General features: G+C 41.0%; 1 protein-coding gene across 1 annotated transcript in view; it reads left to right on the top strand.

Moving 5' to 3' along the window:
* The window catches only part of NEDD9 (neural precursor cell expressed, developmentally down-regulated 9), a 68,194-nt gene that overhangs the window by 30,901 nt on the left and 14,829 nt on the right, over positions 1-22,464 (top strand). Inside the window, exon 2 of the mRNA XM_035316097.1 lies at positions 15,662-16,102. Coding sequence (XP_035171988.1) covers positions 15,662-16,102 — 441 coding nt within the window. The remainder of the gene's footprint in view (positions 1-15,661; positions 16,103-22,464) is intronic.

Here is a 22,464-nt window from a genome sequence, read left to right on the forward strand (position 1 = left end):
CCCCCGTACCCGCTGCTAGGGCTCGGGTTAGCGGGGTTGGAGCTTTGGGGAGTCGCGTTTTGGGGGGTGAAGGGGATGTGCTGCCAAAAAAAACCCCACATCCAAACATTTTCCGTATCCAAAACAATAATAATAATAAAAAGCAACTTTAAATTTAAAAAAATAAATAAAAAGCAACTACATTTGCAAAAATAGGCAGCCCATCCCCCTGTCCCCCATTAAATAAAAAGAGGGACTTGGACCTTCAAGACACTTTATTAGAGTTTTATTCGGGAGACACAGATTTGCAGACTTTCGTCTTAATATTACTCCACTTAATTCCACTTGATCCTGCTTTAAAATGTTTGGGCAAGACACTGCGTCACTCATGGGGCTGTAGATTAGCGTACAGACATACCGTAACGTTGTGCGATTAGGAAAAAAAAAAGAGGGGGGGAGGGAAGGAAAAGCTTTACTTTCTCTGCCAAAAGTAACTACAGTATCAGTGCAACGGGGAGGTGATTTAGAAATGTCACACGTTACGCGCTTGGAGACGTTGGACCGAAGATGGGCAGAGTGCGGTGTAAAGGAGCCCACATCCTGCAGGGGCGGATGAAGCTTAATGTGGGACGTCTGAGGGATGCCTAGGCAAATGTACACTCATTCTTATGCCTTTCCGATGTCTGAGCTCAGCCCAGGGTTTGCAGATCTCTCATACCCAAACTTGGGAAAGTTTAGACTTCATTTTCAAAGCTGCTGTCAGTTTATCTTGTGGCAGTAAGAGTAACCAGGAAAGGGGATTGTTTGAGACACAGACCGACCAAGATACCCTGTGACTTTGGAAACTTTGATCTGCATCTGGTGGCTTTTTTTTTCTTTAATTATTATTGTCTCTCAAATAACTGTTTTAAAGTCTGAGGTCAAATTCCTCTCATGCTCCTTTCCACTCCCCCCCCTTCAGACCAGTTCAGGTGGACTTTGTACCTGCTTAGGAAAGCTGTGCCTCTTGTCAGAAAATATCTGGCAATTGGGAGTAAAAGAGCACAGTGTCATTGTTAGACCTCCTGAAATGCTTTCCAGTTGTCCACAACTAAGCACCACTTTTATCCCAGTAGCAAAATAATGGTCCTGCATAGTTATGACAACTCCCTGACTTTTCTTGTCACCGTCCATCCTTCCTGTGCTGCACGATCACACTTCCTATGTAACCCAGTGGCACTGCAAGAATAGGAATTAATAAGGTAGATGAAAAGGGGGAAGTCCACCCTGTTCCATAATGCTTCCTGTGCATTATGTCTGGTTGGAATGAACACTTTGGTTTGAGGAGGTGATTACGTAATTCTAGATGGGGCAAGATAGACAAGGAAAGAGCAAGCCTTTAATTTTTTTTTATTTATTTTTTTTTTTTAAAAAAGAGGGGTTTTGACCTCAGAAACCTTCTTGGATGTTTGCTTTCTTTAGGTAATGTGAAGTAATCACTTACACTGTTTAACTAGGACAAACATCCTTCGGTATACGTCATACCCTTGGACTAACTACAAAGAAATCACCTGCTCATTCAGTCTCTGGTATTTTCTTTCTTTCTTTTTCTGTAGGAAAACAAAAGTCCTGTACCTTTTATTTTTTATAGAAAATAAAGAAACAGAGCATACTCATGTGCTGCCTGGGAATGTGACAACTCTTCAGAGGTGGCATAGCTTCCAGGTGCAGAGTTGGGTCTGTTTCACTGCTCCTGGTATTCTCCTGGTGGTGTTACTTTGGAGGTTGTCTGTCTTTACTTTTGTTGTGATAGTCTAACAGATAAGGCTTCATCTACTGAAGTGTTTGAGGTCCCTATTACTACTTAGGGTTTTAACGGAACAGGAACTGACTAGTGTGAGAGACCCCAAGTACATCTCTCCGTCACTCCTGACTTCACTTTCAGTGTGACTAAACCCAGGGTTGTTTCTGGTCTAGAGTTTCTTTCTGTTGCCCAGTCTGTTATCTTCTCCCGTTTTTTCACCCATAAGCATTTTGAAAACTTATTCCCTCTCTTTGTTCTTTCACCCAAGTTTCTTTTACTCTTCATTCCACTCTTCAAACATTCTTCTAAGGTAATACCACGGTCCCCTGAATGCCAGGGAGGAAATTCATGTGGATTTCAGCAATTTTAGAACTTGACTGTAGATATCTGCATATTTCTATCTTTTGCTTACTGTGTGAAATTTGGTGAAGATGTGACTGTAAACCAAGGACAGATTTGACCTCAGGTCAGGTCTTCTTCTACCATTCTTGTACAAGTTAAATGCTGGAGAATACAAAAGTTATTTTAATTGAGCCATGGGAAGATAAGAAGTATTGAGCATAACAAATACATCTATGCTGGTTACTATATTTCTTAGTCCGACTTGTCTGAAAGCTACTTTCAAACAAGTACGGTGCAGTTGTATTATGGTAATGCCCCAGTTCTTCCTCATTTGATGGCAACAGCATCTTTTTGTGCTAAATCCCCGTGTTCCACAAAATTGCATCCCCTCAAGTTCTGGAAGGATGCTATTCCAGTATTCTTGAAATCAGAAGGTTAGAATCCACTCTTTCTGGAACAAAACCCAGACTGACTGTGACTCCAAGGATGAAGCAGTTACAGCTGAAATGCAGTATGTTGGAACAGAAATATCTGTGGGTTACCGTGACCAGAAAAGAACGCGGGTGAGAGAGGTTATCTCTGGCCAGTAATTCCAGTGCCCTATCTCTGGCAATGCAAATGTGACACAAGCAAAAGAAGGGGGCATTGTCATAATGAGGCTTTTGTGGCTTGTTGGCTGTTCATAAGCAAGACAAAAAAGAGGGGGAAGGAGAAAGGGGACTTATCTGTTTTCTAAAAGATCCATACAGTTGGTGAAAAAGAAGAGAAAAAGAACTACATTCCTTACCTCACTTAAGCCAAAAGGAATGACGTAGATGTAAAGTATGAGGTCTTGATTATCTATTTTTAGATAATTTGTTGGGCAAGGAAGAAACCTAAGTAAATAGGGTTTGTGCTAAGGCACAGTGTTGTAATATATAGACTTGATTACAATGCCTGCATGCCAAGACAAACAAAATAGTGTCACTGGGAAGAAATACTATATTCCCAACAAGAAATGCTTGTGAAAAGCTGCTTGTAACCCTGGCAATGAAAGACTTTAAGCATCAGGCCATGTAAAGGGAAAAGAACTGCCTGTACTTTACTAACCAATCCTCTTTGTCTTGTTTATTCCTCACAATCTTTGTTTTCCTTTTTTTATTTTTTTTTGTATCTCAGCAATCACAGTGTGACAATCAAACCTAGAAGTAAATAGGAGCCATAAAACCTCGGTGAAGGTCATATTAGAGAAACATATTAGAGAAACAAACCAACAAAATAAAAACTGTATGAGTTTGTGCTGTCTCTGTTATGGTCATGAGTTTAGAGTAAAAGTTTCATGATTTTTCTCTCCTCTGTATGCATATGGAGGGAGATGGCAGAATCCCAGCAGGATCAGGCCTAATGGCATTTATCAGCAGCAGCACTAGTGAGAAGTAGCAGTAGGACTGGCTCCTTCACAAAACCTGGAGAGCCACCATCATTTTCAGATCTCTGCTCTTCCCCACTCTGGCCTTGGCATGCTGCCCCCGCCCTCCAATAGACTAAGTTACAGCTTCTAAGTCTCAAGTCTGTATTTATATACCTAATGGCAGTATTTGCCTCAGTACATCCAGGTATCTGAGAAACTTGTGACAGATTTTTTTTTAGCCTTCCAGAGACTTCCTAGGATAGCAAGGTACTGTTAGTCCCATTTTGCAGGTAGAGGTGCTGTGCCTTACAGATGTTACAGAACTTATTTCAGAGGGAGGAGCCAGGACAAAGCCTTAGAGCTAACAGCATGCAGTTTTTTGTGTGTTTTCTAAACTTCTGTGTTTTCATGCTAACAGCTGCTCATTAGTAATGTAGCTGTAAGCCTCTTCATCAAGAGATAGTTGTCTAATTTGTCTCTGTCTACTAGTTCCTAGTACACGATAGGGAAGCAGAACTGCCATGTGAATGGTCTTCCTTATATTTTTGATAGTTCCAAATCAATTTGATCCTAGATAGTATGAGAGGCATTGGATGTTTCCTCATCCGAGGGTTTTACTTGCACTTTGAAGAGCCTACTGACGACTACAATCACATTAAACTATTACTGTGCCTTGAGGTACCATGACACGATGTTAATCCTTCCAAACAATGCCGTGCTATCGAACAACACGATCAGAGGGGGCCCTACCAGATTACAGAGTAGAGCTGCCTAATAGTGAGGCTTCATAGAAACATTTCCTGCAAAGGAAAGACTTCAAGCACAGGCAAAAAGTTTGCAGCCCTTCTAAGCCAATGATCACCACTCCGCAGGACACAGACATTTAGAGAAGTCATATGAAGTGTTACTGTGAATTCAGCATTAACTCTGGGACCAGCTTGTAACACTGTATGGAATCACCTTTGGAATCTCATAATCTCAAGCATGGCAACAGTCAGGGTTAGTAAAGATTATACTTGCACTGATAACTTACTGCTGAACATTGAACTCATACATGTGGTGTCTCAGGAGAAGTTTATGTGATTGAATTGCCTAGTACCTGTTGCTCTACAACATTACAAATACCAGAGTCATTGCTGTAGGGTCAGGCTTGACTAGTGACCCAAGTAAAAGTTGAGAGGAGGAAATTCTGAGTCACTCATGACCTCCCTGCTCCACTACTGGAAGGGGTGTCCCTTTTTGGCTTCTTTGGCCAACTTTAAACACAGTAAGAAACAAGAATCTTACGTTTATCATCTTGCATAGAGCATGTGCTCATGGCAGTGCTCTGAGAGAAGCAAGCCTACAGTCCTGCTCTTGCATAGGAGTGCAGGCAAAGAGGAATCTGGAATCTTTAGCATCCGGAAATAGCAAACAGCCTGGTGTCTCTCTACATTCAAAGACTAGAAGAACATAATTGAAACATAGAGCTCCTTCCGTGTCTCAATGCCATTACCAAAGATGCTAGGGGCATGGGAGGACTTCAGTACACAACAGCTTGAGCTAGCAAAATTCACTTTTCTTTGGCCTAATTTATTTAGACTAGCTTATCCCAAACACTTAGCTGCATAAGTCCTATTGATACCAATAGGAGGTAAGCACATGTTTGTCCCTAAAGTCTGGAGCACAAAGATCAGTGTGCACAGGTGTCTGCTTTAGCTGTGACAAAGCTGGGGAACCTGCATCTTTGAGTGTTCCTACTTCTGCCTGCCCTTGATGAAGAGAAATAGCTGAACTTTCTGAGAGAGCATATATCTCTAAAAGCCCACATTCAGTGATGTTTGGAATCATAAATTTGGAAGTCACTTTTCAAGACACTTCTTTATGTAATACATACTCTCTGAACACCCATGAAAGCAGTGGACGTTCATCAACAACCGTACTCCAACTGCCAAAATATGCTTTATAGTTGGTCTGTAGTAGGATTAATCAGACAGTCCTCTGGGACTGTACTGACAAAAATATTGCTGAATACATGCCATAAGTATTTGTAAGTCAGGCTACGCTAAGTAAATCTGCATTTAAAGGTACGCCTTGTTGCCTGTAAATGGCTGCAGCTCTCAGTATCAGTGAAGCTGTGTCTCTTTACAGCAATAAAGAGTACAGCCCTTGAGTTTTGCTACCTGTCTATCACAGGCTACTCTTGGCAAGTGACCTTTTTCATTTGCCTGTTGGTCTAGACATTACAGTAGTGGAAACTGTCTTAATTTTAAGGAGTTCATTTTTCCACAGTGGATTTGGATGTAGTTTGTGTTTGACAAGAAACAGGACTGCTAAAGCTATAGTTTGCAGTCCAAGAAACCAAGTGCTTAACATGACAAAAACTTTATTTTTTTTCCTCTGTAGGGATGAAGCCTATTCCTGCCTTTCTGTTTTTGTGTTTATTTGAAGGGTGCTTCATTCACAGTCAGAGTGGATTAGGCTGCCTGAGAAAGGAAGAGTAATAAGAAGGGGTTTACTCTACAGAAACACAGTCAGCACATCAGAGGTCCTTTCTTAAACAAGCCTCACTCACAGCAAGGTTGAAAAAATTAGCAGGAGCAATAATGTGAATAATTTGGTCACAACAAATCTCAGAAAATGCTGCACCATCCTAGGACGTTATCTCAATTCTTCCAGTGAATGTCTTGCTTAGTTGAGGGCAGGAGGGAGGGGAGCAGAGGCTGAAGATTCTGTGTTTGTCTTTGAAACATATATATATATATATAGATATAATCCAAAGGGTTAAGTATAAAACATCTGGAAGTGTACACTGTTTGACATGCAGTTTGCAGTAGGTATGTTCATGAATACCTCTCTCCTAAGGACTTTACATCCAGATAAAAAGCTTAGGGTAATAAATCAACTTTTACTGTTACAGAAGGGCCTAGTTTACAAGCAGATATCTTCTCTTTTTTTCTTTCTCTGCCTTATTATCCTGGTTTACCTCATTTGCAGCCCTTAAGCTCCACAAACCAATCTCTCATGCAATTGAGAATACAGTTAAAGTTTTTTTCAATTTGAGAACAAACATGGTAATGACAGCTGGCTAAAACACACTCCCTTCTTATATCTCCATGAGACTGCTTCCCTAGAAAATGTCAGCTTACCAAAAAACGAGCTGTGCTGGTATTTTGGTGACTTTTTGCTGACTTTTGGTGAGTGCCCAGTGGTCTGGATAAGACCCTGATGGGACAGGCCAAGCCTCATCTGACAGCCAGGCCTGCCTGCCCTGCAAATGTGTGATCTCGAGGCAGCTCTGGCTTCTTGTCCCCCTGCCAGGCTGCAGGTGGGTGCCTGGGGACACAAGTTCCCAGGCTTGTTTACCCCCAGTAACCTGAACTCTGGGGGCATTGTAACATGTTGTGGCTGCTGTTTAGTAACCCAGGTGGGTGATGGTAAAGTTATGGGAAAGGATGGCTTTCCCTTCTGTGGAGAGTTTTTGGAGACAGCTGGGAGAAGAAAAACACATCCCAGTTCAGCTAAGCTTTCAATGTTAAAATCAATTAATCATACTTTCCAAAGCTGAAGACATCACACAAAAGTCTGTGACGATACTGAAGTCTTATGTCTACACAGCTATGGTTTCTTGACAGTCAAGCTGTGATTGTTTCCCCAAAGAGTTGCATAGGGAAGGGTTAAATTTGGGAGCAAGAGGTTCTTTTAAGGAAAATTCCTCTGGAAGAAGACTGCTCACTAATGCCAGAAAATGGAAAACTGAGAACGCAAAACACAAGTTTCTGGATTCTTTCTTTCCATCCTTCCCTTTTTTTTTTCCTTCTGCTCCTTCAATTTTTACACAATCATCCAATCTCCTTTCATTAAGTTTTAATTGCTTGCCTCAGGGAAAGAGGTTAGGTTTTCCACATGCTCTTTGATTTTGAGGTACTGCGGTTTAATCACAGTGCGATAATATTTACTCTAACGCTATTGTTTGCACGCTTTATTTTTTCCCTCTTTTTTTTTTTTTTTTTCCTGTTGATGTCACAGAAGGCACACAGTCCTCAGACAGATTTGAAAAGGCCTTTAAAAGTCATGGAGCTAGATCACACCCTTCCTTGGGTGGGGGGAAAGGAAACTGGTTACGAGGGTAAAATACATACAGAAAACTCTGTGAGTTAGGTGTGGTGGAATTTCCCAAAATATCAATAGGTCTTGAAAGTAAGAAGTTGGAGGATGTGGTATGTATTCCAAGAAAAAGCAAAGAAAAGATTTCAGCACTTCAGAAACTCAGGTGGTGGGGGAATAACATCAGGATATGTGATCAGGGGATCGCTGCTCTGCCTTGCTGTTAATTGTGCTCTCTAACCACATCTGCCTTGTGTGATAACTCCAAACCAGGCTGGGTGGTCTGACAAAACACAAACAGAGTGCAGTAATCTCATGGGTGTTCCCCAATGCTGAGCTAAAGTGCACTGCCTCAGCCAGGCCCTTTTCTAGCCCAGCTTTGGCCTGTTCAGTCCCAGCATCAAGATCCCAAGCAGAAGGTTACTATGAGTGGGAGGGAGCAGCCGCTTCTGCATGCTCACCAAGCACCTCAGAGGTCTAATGTGATGCAAAAGGCATTAATGGTACAACTACCCTTCTCTACATCAAAGATAGGAGGTGTAAATCAACTCCTTATGCAATGTCTGATCTAAAATTATATTTCTGTGATGATCTGTGTAATGCCCAGGAAAGCAGGGCAGCCCCCTGAGACCTCACATCCCCTCTAACTAAAATCAAATGGGAACAGCCAAACAAGCAAAAACAAAGCAAAAGAAACACAACCAGAAGAGGCAAAAGTATAGTTCACTGTGCAATGTAGAATTATCATTTTATTACTCTTAATAGATTCTGAGCAAGAGAACTGTTTTCAACTCACTTGCCCAGTGTTAAATGTCAGGCACAGCAAAAAGCAGATGCGCTCAGTGCAGAACAATGAAGGATCTCATGTGCTAATAATCTTCATTTTCACATTTTTCCTTCCCCCCATCTACCTTTCATCACTAAGGAGCTGCCCTTATATTACCTTCTTTAGGATTCATGCACTTGGATTCCTTCCCAAATTGCAGGTTCATTGTCCTGCCTCAGTTTTGCAAAGTACTTTGCTTACTGCCTGCAAAAAGTCTGGATACACAAATCTCTCTTATATGCTTAAAAAGGGATAGCTGTGGTGAAACAAAAATGTCCTCAGAGCTGAGAGCACTTGGTCTCTCATGTGTTTACTTTATGCTTGAATCCCAGTCGCGGAAGAACTGATGGGCCACATCAGCAAGCAGGAGTGTGAAGTGCCTGAGCCCTAGCTGATCTGCTAGCTGATTGCCTGCCACCCCTCCTGGGTAGAATATCATGCCTGTAAAAGCCGACTGTGAATATATCCAGAGCATGACAGGTATCATGCCCTCCTGTGGCTTTCCCCAGCATGAACCAGTAAGGAGGGTACATGCGGACTTGTCAGCCTTACTTTCTGCATAACTGGTCTCTCTACCAAAAGCAGCCCAGAGCAAACTCCTCAGTTCAGGCCTCTCAGGCCAGATGAGGGCTGGGACAGCTCAGTGGAACACTGAACTTGGACACTTGCCTTTCCTCTCTGCAGACCCAAGATTTTCCACATCACAACTTCCAGACAGTTTGGCATGCTTCAGCCTGACTGGCAGCCTGTGTTCCAGAGATACACAGGACCAGACTGAGGATACTCAGGACAGAAGATATGTTCTTGTTAGGGCTCTGCTCAGGCTGTCACCTCATAGCTCGCTCTCTCATTAGCTGTAAAGTCAACCTTCCAAATCTGTGCATGGAAAACTGCCTTAATTTCCAGACAGCGGGACTTGCAATTTTTCTGGCTAGTAACATTTAACCAGAACAGTGTAACTATGGCTTTTGCCTCTATAAGCCTATGAAACCTTACAACGCTGAGCATTTGCAGCTGGGTTCCCTGTTTTGTCATTACCTGTGAGCCAAGGAAGCTCATGTTTCCCAGAGCCAGTGGACAGACCACTGGTCTGAACTGGGTGCTAAGGGCTTTTCAAAGTCCTTCTGCTTGTCCTGTTGAAGCTGTGGTAACAGCGTTGCCCTGGTGGTGCAGCAGTCCGTTTCATACATGTTGTGGGAGCATTTCCTGCTTCCTCTATGGAGCTATTGACTTAAGGTTAAGAACCTGCACACAGCTTGTTGCTGGCACTCAGCTGCTACGGGTCTGCACACACATGGGCTGCTACTGCCAAGCAGTAAGGGACCATTTTGCAGTCCATAACCCATGCAAGTCACTGCCTTCTTCCATATTAGAGAACAGCAACAGACATTTTCCAAGGCTGAATGTCTTATTCTGTCACTTTAGGCAACTTGTATTAAATAGCCATTGTGAAAAGTTGCTTATTGTAGCTAAAACTGTAACCTATTGTGCCTCAACAGATTCTCTCTTTGCCAGCGCAGCACAGTAGATTCTTTATTTCAGGGACAGTGACAGGGAGAAGTAGAAAGGGAGATGGGAGCTAAAAAGCACCAATTAACACATCCAATGACTCTTTCAGTGTAGCTTGTCTGTCAGAAGGTGTAGTAGAGCATGAACATCACCCTTGCCTACTACTTATTGTCAAACTTTTTCTGTCAGAATAAAACTTACTGGATTTTCAGATCAGTTCTTCATTCTCAAAGGCAAATCATTACTATTAGGCCTACTACAACCATACAAGAGTACATAAATGCTTAAGCTTACTGTGGAACAGCAGTGATTCATCTTAAACCTAAAGCAGAAACAAGAGATAATGAAAACCACAAGGAGACAGGAGAATGTTTACAAAAATATTCTGTGATGGAGAATTAAAAGCGATCCAACCAAGATGAAGCTTCTAGTTTGTGCACAGGCACTTCTTTGATGTATCTCCCCTACCTTTCCTTCATTTGCTACTCTCTTCCTTCCTTTTCCTAAGCTATCAAAACATAGAAAAGAAGCCATTTGGGCTTTTAAGAAACAATTTGTCCAATAATAGAGAGGAATTCCATCCTTCTTCTGATAAGAATAGAAGTGATTTCCCTGGTTCTATTTTTGCGTAAACTCCACAGATAGGAAGCAATATTTAAAATCCAAGCAAGGAAGAAAATAAAACACACACACACAAACACACACACACACACACACACACACACACAAAAAAAAAAAAAAAATCACCCCACAAACCAGAGTAGGGGGCAGTATGCACAAACCTGTGTTCTCTGGAACATCGTCAAATTGCACCTCTGAGGGAAGTGACTGCACTTCAGTGAGCTTACATTTGGCTGACCCTTTTCCTTCAGTGTTCATTCATGGCAGCACTGGCTGAGCACTCAGGTCAGCAGCTCTGCGCCAGGAGCTTGGCACCACAGCCCTTGACGCTTAAGGAGCCTTTTGTATTTACTCTCATAGTGTGTCATTTATCATTCCTGTGTTTACTTGTATGGCTGCACGCACCTCACACGCTCTTGTTACCCACGTCACTGGCTGTGTTTACTCTAACAGCAGGAGTAGATGTTTCCACTGCTCTCAGTTCCCTCTTCTGCCACTCAGCCTCGTCAAGAAGCAACCTTTCATTCTTCAAATTAAAAATAATAGAATTTTATCAGTTCCCTTTGCTTTAGGGAAGGCTAACAAAAACAGTTCATATTTTTCAAAGTATTTTTGTGTGTCTTTGTTCAGCTGCAGGCATGCTAGCCATTGATTGCAGTAGGTTTAGGAGAGAGGAGACAACTTTGACTTTTCTGAGATGGACCTCATTCAGCCTTTATGCATATGAATCTGGCCTTTAATCTCTTCTGCATCTGAGAGGAAAAATAGTTTACAGAGAGATATTTTTTTTGCTTCAGGTGCTACAAGTAGGACATCTGACAGCTTTCAGGGCAGCATCTTTTGTTCTCAGCCAGGTTTTACTGGGACGTGCATCCTGGATTCAAAAGAGAAAAATCTTCAGTGTGCAGAGAATATGAATGGATTTAGAACTGGCATTGAAAAAAACATGAAATCCCAGGTTCATTTTACGTAGTGAACCCTTGAAAACTTTACTTCTGCCTCAACTGATATTGAAATTTGGGACTATGGGCACTGTAATCTGCATATAATCTAGAGAGTATCCAGTCAAGTCCAGAGACTTTCCAGTCAAAAAAGTCAAAGCTCTTGTTAACTGAAGCATGGCTGCTGTGCTGCTGTAACACAGGAAATCAGGAGAACAGAGCTGTTTACAGACCATGGATACTTTCAGTTTTAAAAGAGAACACAATTGCAACTATCATGCAACTGAATGATATATATATGATATATATGATAAATATGTAAATGGATTGATGGAGAACAGAGACATCCATCCTTAATCTTATTAAAAGAAGGCCATAACAGCCTTCTTTTCATAAAAGTTCATTTTATGAAGCTCAGCTGATTTCCATGGCAAACCAACATTTGATCCTATCTAGGATCAAATAATTTCTCCTCTGCCATTACAGAACATGAATTTGTAGTTATGAATCTGTTGCCCTCCTTTTTTCCCCTTATTGTATTGGAAATATAAAAAGACTTTTGTGCAACTTCCCAGTTGCCAAAACAACTCCAAGACAAATTTCTCATCAGCCCTTTCTCTATTGCCAGTTTGTTTAAGAAATGGCTAAGTTTTTTTAGCACTTAGTCATGCAAAAAGGTCACTGTTGTGCCTTTGCCTTCTCATCTCAGATGTTATAGCTAATTTGGTGCTTCACAGATAAATGAGTAATAGAAAAGCCTCTAAGAGCAAGTTCAGTCAATTCCAGATAATCCTCTCCTGTGTCTAAGCTGATAGATCCAAACAGAGGCTATATTGCGAGATATGGTCTGATGCCCGCAATATCCCAAAGCTATTCAAATTTGTCAAATCAATCCAGATAAAGTATTGAGGGGTATCTTCGATCAGGACTTCTTCCTGCATGTGGAAGAGTAGAGACTACCAGCCTGATCACCACAGCCGGTTAAAGATTGCTGTGTGGTTTTCAAAACCTTTCCTGATGAGCTTCTGTGGTGACTATTTTGATTTTTCTCAAGGCTGACTATGCTGACTAATAGCAGCATCTGTGATATACTGTTCCTGAATCTCACACTGATAAGTCCTGTGAAGGAAGAATGGAGTCAGGGAAACACTCAGAACACAGGAGGTTTGCTTAGCCTGAACACTTGTTGGCAACCAAGCAACAGGATTTTTGTTTCTCATTCCAGTGCTTGTTTGGAGGAATATGTTATGACTTTACTGCTCCATCAGTGAGGGATGCTGGTGGCATGACTATGGGCTATTCAAAAGGCCTTGGGAAAATTGCTGTGAAACAAGTGGCAACCAATTAGTATAATTCACATACTGGTGCCCAAGTTAACGCTGACAACAAGAATCTGATGCTATTGGCAGCAAGGAAGTTCTTGAAGCATATCCAGAAAGTATTAACATGCTGCACACCAGGTGGTGAGAAGGTCACTGGAACAGAGATAATGAGCAACTGGAAACAAAATTCACATGGGAATTTTTACCTGCTCTAATTCTGCCATCATTCCAGGCTTTGTTCTAAGAACTGCTTTGCTGTAGAACTTAATCATGTTTTTTAAATACCTTAAACCAATGAAGTATAGAATAAGCATTTATCATTGGTTTAGCCTGCTTATTTTGCGGACCCGCTGTAATCGTCTTCTTTAAACAACATCCTCTGCAAAAGCCCTGTTTAGTTATACAGGCTGTGCTAGTCTCATTGGTAGGTTTCTTCTGTGAAAGACACATTTGAAAGAAATGTAAAAAAAATAAGAGATTAACTTGAATATTCACACTAGACAGGAGCTTTTCTTTCTGAGCTTCTTGGGCTCAGCTGAGCAGCAAAGTCAATACAGCAAAAGCACGGATGTAGCATTTGAGAAGAGACCATTGTGTTTAATGGTGCTAAGGAGTTTTAAAGTTCTGCCAAGGCATGGACAAAATTGCTTTGTGCTGTTTCTCTATTCACATTTCTCAGCATTGTTGACTGATGAACAGAGTAGATTTCAGTCAGAGAGAATGATGGGCCCCCAGTGCTGCTCTTCACATGGGAACTCAAAATGGCAGTCCTGCTTTTCCAAGTCAGAGACTAATTTATAATGACCTCCCTAATGACGCTGATGAAAGGCAAAGCCGATGTTTCTCATACATTTGAAAGCTGATCCCCCGCTCAGAGAAGAGAAAACTGATCTCATGCACCCTGTTTCAACACCACAGATCTGAGAAAAAACATATTCATCTACCTTTTATGTGACATTTGAGCTTCCCCCTTCTCCATCCACCAGTTACCCCTTCATACAACCTCCTGGTTGTATGCTATGCTTAGAAACATGGACCTGAGCAAGATCAAATAAAGTCTGCTGTCTTGATGAAGAACAGAGATGATGGGAAATGCCAGTGTTTATCAAGGGGAAAAGATATAACAACTGGGGGATTAAAAAAAAAAAAAAAAAGTTTTAATATGTCCAAGAGGGAGAATAAATAAACCTTCAAGGCAGCTGTATATCCTATCTTATAGTGGATTAGCACCATTTCAGTCTGTGTACTGCATCCAAATACTTAGTTAGAACACTCCAGATACAGGGTTCCCTGTGTTTTTTCAGGTGCTTACAATTAATTTATAACTACCTCTGCTGACTGCCTTCACCAAAAAGTGGGCAGGCAGGGAGCAGTCACTGCCGATGTATCCGGAAACATTACCAGAGCCAAAAAATGAAACGTCCACGGCCTTTGTGAGGGCTCCAAGAATGTCAGTACATACAGCCTGCCTACTTTCTATTGAATACCTAAGCTTGACTGTTAATTCAGAACTGGATGTGCCACACAGGCCTGCAGAGACAGAGTGAAAGGAGCTGGTTCAATCTACGAAAGGAGATAGCACTTTTCAGGAAGACATCTGCACCTCACGAACCACAGGTCTACAGAGGTGGCTTAAAACTTCTTAGCAGGGGTACTGCTGGTAGCATAGCCACAGCAAAATGGTTCTTAGGGCAAATGTAAAACCTGCCTGAAAACAAGACAGATGCTTGGGAATAGATCTGTGTGAGGTTTCATATTATTTCAAGTGGAGAAGTAACAATAATCATGCAAGATGCATGTAAGAATGCTTAAACTGTTAAACTGACACTCCTTGGCTGCCCTTGGAGTCCTCCCAAGTTGCACATTGATGTGCTATGCGGTAACGTTTGGTACCTGACTTCTTAATTCTCTTTGACAAAAAGACATGCCCACATAGACTGGTACAGCTTTCCCTGTGGCAAAGCTATGACTCCCTCTGGGGTCGCTGAGCACATTGTTTTTGAAATAATGTTCTCTTCAAGATTTGTCTACAGAGAGCAGGGCTCTAAGGAACCTTGTTCTTTGTATTTTTGTTTGTTTGTTTGGGGCTTTAGGGTGGTGGTGGGTGGATGGGGGAAGCTTTTTAACCTATTAAGCTGCTTTTATGCTGTTCCACCACGGAGGTTTACAGAAAGAATGAGAAGGCACAGAGCTACATAATACAAGTGTCATAGTTCAGAAACAGTGACATATTGTCAATTTGTATTTTAGGGTGGTTTTTCCTCACCCTGTGATCCCTACCTAAATCCCTAATTTTAAGAAGTCTGCAGGTGTTAGCTAAGAAAAGCTGTCCCACTGTCATTATACTAACGGAATCTGCACCTCTACTGGAAAGCCTTTTGGGACCCTGCATTTGTTCTGGTTTATGTTGCTTGGAGTGGTGTTCAAAATTTATTTAAAATATTGGCTAGCTAGTTGTAGCTCTATACACACAGTATATACATGTTTATAGGGAAATTGATGCCAGGAGATGATGAGTTTACAAGCCCTAAGGAACAGGAAGAGCATCCCGGAGCTGAGAGCAGAACTCTCCTGGCTTACTGTCCTTACAGGCAAACAGACCATTTAAAGAGCTTCTACTGGACCTGGTAATACTGGAAAAGCTCTCACTTGCAGTGTTGCTAATACATAAGCACCTCATTTCTCCAACTTGGGAAAGAGGAATGCTGTGTTATGTTGCATCATTTCCTGGGTTATTTTGGTTTTCTGCACACTTCTTTGTCAAATTCAGTTCTTCTTCCTTTCCACCTAGGATGTCCTTGAAGTTTTAGAAAAATTATTGCTTGTTTGTTCATTTGTTTTCTTCTCTTTCTTTCTCCACAGAATCTTATGGCAAAAGCCCTGTACGATAATGTCCCTGAATGTGCAGAAGAGTTGGCCTTCCGTAAAGGAGACATTTTGACGGTGATAGAACAGAACACTGAAGGCCTTGAAGGATGGTGGCTCTGCTCCTTACATGGCCGGCAAGGCATCGTTCCAGGCAACCGTGTGAAACTTCTGATAGGTCCAGTGGTACAGGACAGTCCATCTGGCCAGGATATGTCCAGTTCAGGACTGACACATCAGTCCTTCAACCAACAAAAAATCTATCAAGTGCCAAGCTCGCATGCTTCAGCACAGGACCCTGTCTACCAAGTACCGCCTTCGCATCCAAATCAGGGAATTTACCAAATACCCACTGGTCATGGTCTAGTGGGGCAAGATATTTACCAAGTGCCACCTTCCATGCAGAGATGCCTTGATGGCCCACCTCTGATTAACAAGGTACATACATTTACTTTCATATCATAGCTCCAAAATAGGTCACCTGTGCCGACTGCCAGTGAAATAGTTAATATGTAGTAATAGCCTGTGGGCTTAAGGATGGGTAAACAAAAAAGTCAACTACCAATTGCTGAGCTACTTACCCACTCCCTGCTTGTAATTTTACTGCTATGGAAGGTAAAGAAAGGCCCAGTTCATGATGGCTTGCTTAATGTGTAACTCACTAGAGCATTTAGCAGCTGCTAAAGGTGAGGGAAGTATGTGGTCTTGTGTCCTCACAGGCTCCCTGAGGAGCTTGAAGCACATCTGGCCTATGGCATTTTTACATTATATGCTCAAAGATAGCTGCTGCACTGAGATTAACTCTCCCACAAGTTAATGAGCAGTTACATGATCTGTCCAAGTTCTTTTTGTTTAATTAAATATGTATTGCCTCAGTGGTTCTAAACTACAAAGAGAAAGCAATGATTGATGAGACAACAGATACTTGGAAGAGTGAAGGAACAAGAGGATGATGATAACGATGGGTTAATAATGAACCTAAAGTTTCTAAGAATGCACTTGATGATTATCTATGCAGATTTCTTGATTAAAAGTGCGATCTCCAAAGCTGAGAGCTCTAAAGGCTCCAGTGAGAATGAGCGACATTGCATTATGTGGATCCCCCCTCTTCCTGTTGTCCATCTCAGGCTCTCCCCATCTCCTATCATTGCCTCATTTTACATTTGCAGGTGAAATGGTGTTTATCTCGAAGTTATATGAGCAGTTGGTGTCTCTGTCAGGAAGTTCCTGACTATTTCAAACTTTCATCTCTTTCTTTATATTGGCAAGACAGTCTGTTTTGGGTTGTTCTGTTTGTTTGTTTTTAGACCCTAAATTCTCATTTTTTTTCATATCAGGCCTTCAGAAGAGTTCTTCTCATGATTTTATTTCCTTGTTATAATTTAATTTTCATTGATAGGAATAAATGGACTTTTTTTCCTTCTGTGCCAGGGCAAAAGATCTGTGAAATCACTCCAAGTCAAACTATAGGAGGGGTTTGTTTGCTCAGCTTTTCCACAATTATGCTTTGTAGGGCATGCAAAAAGATAAAATGAGCAGGAAGATAAACTGCACTTGCTGCATAAGTAGAAGTAGGATCTTTGTTGGAGCAATCATGTGGGTTTTCTTGGGTAATCTCACATCTTCTATCTCCTTTTCTCCTGTGCCTACAGGCTAGATACGGTTAAACATTTTCTGGGGCAGTGTAGTTTACCTATCCACAGTAACATTTAGGCACCTTCCCAGGTAGTGACCAAACACTTGGCAAAGAGCCTCTTCTTGAATAGACAGCAAAGAAAAGATCATATTTTAGTGTAGGTCTGTATGGAACAGCCCAGAACCATATGGAGATGCCACAGCCAGATAGCTCAGTCCACAGAAGATGCAGCATACCACAGAGCTGCACCAAAGCCTGTGGAGGAGACCAGTATGTTAGCTCAGATTAAGTTCTATTTACTGACCAGCTACTTTGGTTTTAGGACCTGGCTTGTCTAAATGATGACTAGTGTAGTTTACGCAGTGTAATGAGTGTGTGTATGTACTCTGAAAGGCAAAAGTGCAAGCCTGAAAGGCCTGAAAGGCAAAGCCCTCCAACTGCATGCAAAATCTCTTAACCTTCCCTCATGCCTTCTCCAGCTCCACTGAAATGAATAGAACATTCTGCATAAACCTGAACACTGCATGGAGTGTGATAAAACCCCAGGTATATATCAAAATAATTGAAACAGAGATTTCAGTTAAGTGCAAACTTCTTGTTGAGGTGCAAAAATCAGAGACACTAAAACATCTGTTTTCACTAAGTTTCAGTCTGGAAATTTTTCAGAAAATTTGAATATGCTTTTTTTTCTGAATTCAAGGCACCTTCTATAGAAAACTAAGACTATTTATTTGTCTGACTTATAACTTATTTCTTTTAATTCTTTGCAAGTTATGGACAGTCAGCCGTACTGCATAAAAACAAGTGGCTACACTGTCCACTGTAGAATAAACTAAATGTGCATTTATAAAGTAGTTTACCCTCAGCCAAATAGCTGTCAACCTACTTAGCACTGGCCAATTATTGTTACTTCGGATGGGATTGTTTTAAGCCCAACTTTCAATTTATTTTTTCTAAAAGCCCCGAGTCTCACTATTCAGTATTAGTGGCAAACTTGCTGGATGGCAAACCTCATTCCAGTGTCTTGTTTTGATTAGAGGCAGACACATGTTTAGCCCCTTGGAATTCTCTGTTTCAGACTAAGAAGGGTGCTTTGGGTTGAAATGATGATAGACAAGAGAGAACTGTAGGTTTAGTAGTGACAGAAGAGCCTAAGGCAAAAAAAAAAAAAAAAAAAAGGTAAAGAATAAAATACTTCATTCTTTATCAGTCTAACCTTGCAAAGCAGTGTTTACTGCTATACTCACCAAAAACAGCTGCTGCAACTCCCTGCTAATGCCTTAGTGAAAGAAAAAAAAAAATAAAGGGGAAACTTAGCACTTGCCTCCTTTGCCTGGGGAAACAGCCTGTCCCCAGATCTTCCTTCTCTAGGGATCAGTAAAAACAATCCATAGTATTAAGGAAAGTTGGAAATCTTGAGCATTTGATTGGGAATCTTTGCCTTGACTTCCAAAATTATGAATATCTTTTCTCAGACTTGTGACACCTGCCAAAATGACTTAAGTGAGCCATTCTGCTTTCTTCCATCAGCAGAAGGAGCTGGTTAGCAAGCTGTGTGACTTGGTGGGCCTATGGAAGTTAAAGGGTTTTTACTATACACTCATCATATGTGTAAGCCTTCTCCCTTCTCATAGCAGTAGCTCAAGAAGGCTGTGTCCTAAACACCATCCGAAGGAGGTCCAGCAGCAGTTCCTATCCTATGCATTTCCATGCACGTTTGCCTGTTTTCTTTGTGCAAATGTGTAGTTTGGCTGCCGTACAAGTTTTACAGGCAAAGCTCTGACTGCTGTCAGGCAGGAATTGTCTAGCCTCAAGTAACAGTAAATCAACAGCAGGCATGTTATAAAGCTGTGTTGAGGTAACACATCTAGTTAGCCAGAAAGGCAAAGCAAACCAAAAAGGAGCCCTGAGGCAAGTAATTATAATGATGAATCGATTCTGGCCAGGCAAGTTGTTGATGACAGAGCTCTACCAACTTCTTCTATTAAATAAAAATACCACCTTCTAAAACTCGCCCTACAAATGACAGAGATAATGAGGGATGGTTTAAAATTAGCCTTGCTCAGCAGTAAGCTTTTACAGTCACAAAACAGTTACACCTCCAAGTGTGAAGAGCATCAGAGGAACATAAAGATACAAAAGCTGTATCTTATGATTTTATGATTCCTCCCTTCAGCCTTACTTTCACTGAAACCAGCAAAAAGAAGGAACCTTCAGTCAAATCTGGTATTCAGGAAACCTGGGTTTTATCCTTGCCATAGACTTCTGCATAGTCTTGAGTGGAGTCTCTGCACCTCAGTGATCTCATCTGCAAAACATGTGGGGGTGATTATAAGGGAACTCGTTCTGTGCAGACTGCGGGGGCAACATCTTTTGGGAAAGGCGCTATCAAAGCACAAAGTGTCTTCTGCATCTGCAGTTACACATAGCTTTCTCTAATTTAAAGCTCTTGTGGAAAATAATGATTAAAGGACATCACAAATATAAGTATTCTCTTTTTCTGGTTCAGTGTTTCCCTAACTGACCTGCTCCACTGTCCCTGCCATCCAGCTTGTTGGAAAGCCATTACAATGACATCTGAAAGCTTTCTGTAGGAACCAGTAGCTTGAGGGAGAAGCTTGATCAAGAGAAATCGGCACAAAACTGAATATGAGGTAGATGCACCACAGCTGTTCAAGGAGGGAAGCAACTGCTCTGCAGTGGATATCAACCCCGAAGTACAACTCCCACAAGGCGCAGAGTAACTCAGCCAAATAGAGATTAATGCCAACTAGGAATACATCAGCTTTTTTTTTTTTTTTTTTTTTTTTTTTTTTTTTTTAAGTAGAACTCCACAGCTTAGGAAACACTTAGACTTACCCACCGTTTAAAAGTGGATGAAGCAGAACACAAAAGGAACTCATATTCACATGTGAACATCCCTGGCCTATTTCCAAGTGTAAACACGCCCTTGACACAGATCAAGACTTTCACACCTCACCATCCTGTGATCTACAGCTTTTTCACAAATTCACTGCCTTCAGCAGGAGGTTTAGGCAAACAGCAGCTGAGAGAACAGACCTTATTCCCTGATGGTCTTTATTTACGCTAGAGTCAAGTTGGTTGAATCTACGTGAAAGTGGCACCACCACCCTACAAGTAGCCTCACCCTGATTGTTCTGGCGTAGGCTTCAGTAGCAAGTCAGTTAGCCACATTGTGACATTTTTCCTTCCAATTAAACAAATACTGTCTTAGTGGGGAGGAAACAAATGGCTGCAATGTAATATTTTTTCCAGGAATGAGCCTGCCCTCTTATTATCATCTTTTTCTTGCCTAGCTTCACATTTACGAAATGTGAAAATACATACACCTAGCATAGTGAAGAGCTGTGGTTAGCATGGTAGATACTTGTGTCAACAAGCGACAAAATAGTGCATATGCTCCCTTTCTTTTTTTCATTAAAAATGTATGTACATTCCAAAATAGAATACTGTCCCATTTTACCCTCAAGTAACAGCTTCTTGTGATACAGTTTACTTAAATAGCCCAAGCAGTCCATCTTTTCTTTTACTTTCAAATTACAAATTCTACCTTGGGGATTTGTATCCTTTGTAACAAGATCCTCCTTCAGTGTTAAAGTATTGAACACACAACAAATTTGCTGAGTACAGCAGGAATTGTAACATGTACCTCAACACTCAGTGCTCTGTTTCATGAAGTGTGCTCTGAAGGATGAAATTCTCTCAAATCAAATGCAAACTGAATAGTAAAAGCAGCACACAGACATATCCTTAGATTTGGGTGTTTCTCTTGTACCTTCATGTGAAATTAATAGGAGAAATGCCATTTTAACTGCATGGGCTTCATATCAGTAATCTATCCTCAGTAGTCTCCAAGAAAACCACTGAGTGAAGAAACCCTCATCCATAAGGCAGAGTAAGCAGTAGTTAGTCACTGATGTGATTTGTAGAGAGCTATTTTAAGAAAAAAAAACTGCATTTTATTAGGCTGAGTAAACATATGAGCTCAACATTACTCCTTGTTTCTCCCTATGCACAGCTCTCTTTTTAATCAGTTCTATTTGTAGACCAGAGGCATGCATTTTTTCCCTGTAGTATCAGAAAAGGGGCCAGTCCTGCAACTTCATTCAACAGATGAGCTCCCCAGGAACACAAATCTGCTGGCACAGGCACAAGTGCAGGATTAAACCTTAGCTTTAAAAATAATAATAAAAATAGTTAAAATAAATAAATAAGAAAAAAGCAAACTTATGGGCTCTTCTTTGGTGGTTAGACCTAACTGCATCTTTGGTTAAATCTGAAAACGCACTAGCCAAACACTAGATTTGGGTAATTTAAATTTCTCTGCAAGTACCTAAGCCAAAGAACTACAGCAGTCAAGCATTTTCGAAAAACTTGAGTGCAAAACTGATTTTTTAAAAAGTGAACCTCATCATAGGAGGAAGTGCAATTTCTGAGATGGGAAATGGATGGATGTAGACTGGTGTTTGACTGTCAGGAAATACCGTGCTATTGATAGCTAGAGGCTTTACAGGTGCTAGATGATTTTGTAGATAGTTGTTTTGGCAGAAAACTTATTAGCATCAGAATGTCATAATTTCACATCTGGTATGATTTATTTTTTATTTTTTTGCTAATAGCAGTGTTAATTTTCTTTTTTTTTTTTTTTTCCTTTAGAAAACCCTAAGCTTAAATGAACCTTTCTACCAAAACAGATCATCCAAATGGAATCAAAGTGAAATTAATGCAATTAAATTCTTAGGAGACAAAAACCTTCCATGAGACAGTACATCTGTAATCCCTAAAGAACACTGACATATTCCTATTGGATCTTATCATCATAACTTTTTAATATACACAATCAGACCTGTCTGAGGTCTAGTCTAATTATTATATTAACTGCATCCTTAATTGCCTGTTGCATTAATGCCTATTTAAGAGGAGGCTATACCTCCCATAAACTTGCCAAAACAAGCTGTATACATGTAAACACTAGTTAGCAGAACCTGTCTGAACACTCACCTTGAGAAACCCATACAAAAATAGAACCAGAATATAGCTTCTAAGTCCAAGAACTTCTACAAATCAAATTACATTGAACTTCTTTCTGCTGGAAGCTTTCCTTTGCCTACTTCTCTCACAGCAACATGATTCTCAGCTTAAG

The sequence above is a fragment of the Oxyura jamaicensis genome, chromosome 2 (assembly GCF_011077185.1).
Source record: "Oxyura jamaicensis isolate SHBP4307 breed ruddy duck chromosome 2, BPBGC_Ojam_1.0, whole genome shotgun sequence".
In the NCBI taxonomy this organism is placed as follows: Eukaryota; Metazoa; Chordata; class Aves; order Anseriformes; family Anatidae; genus Oxyura; species Oxyura jamaicensis.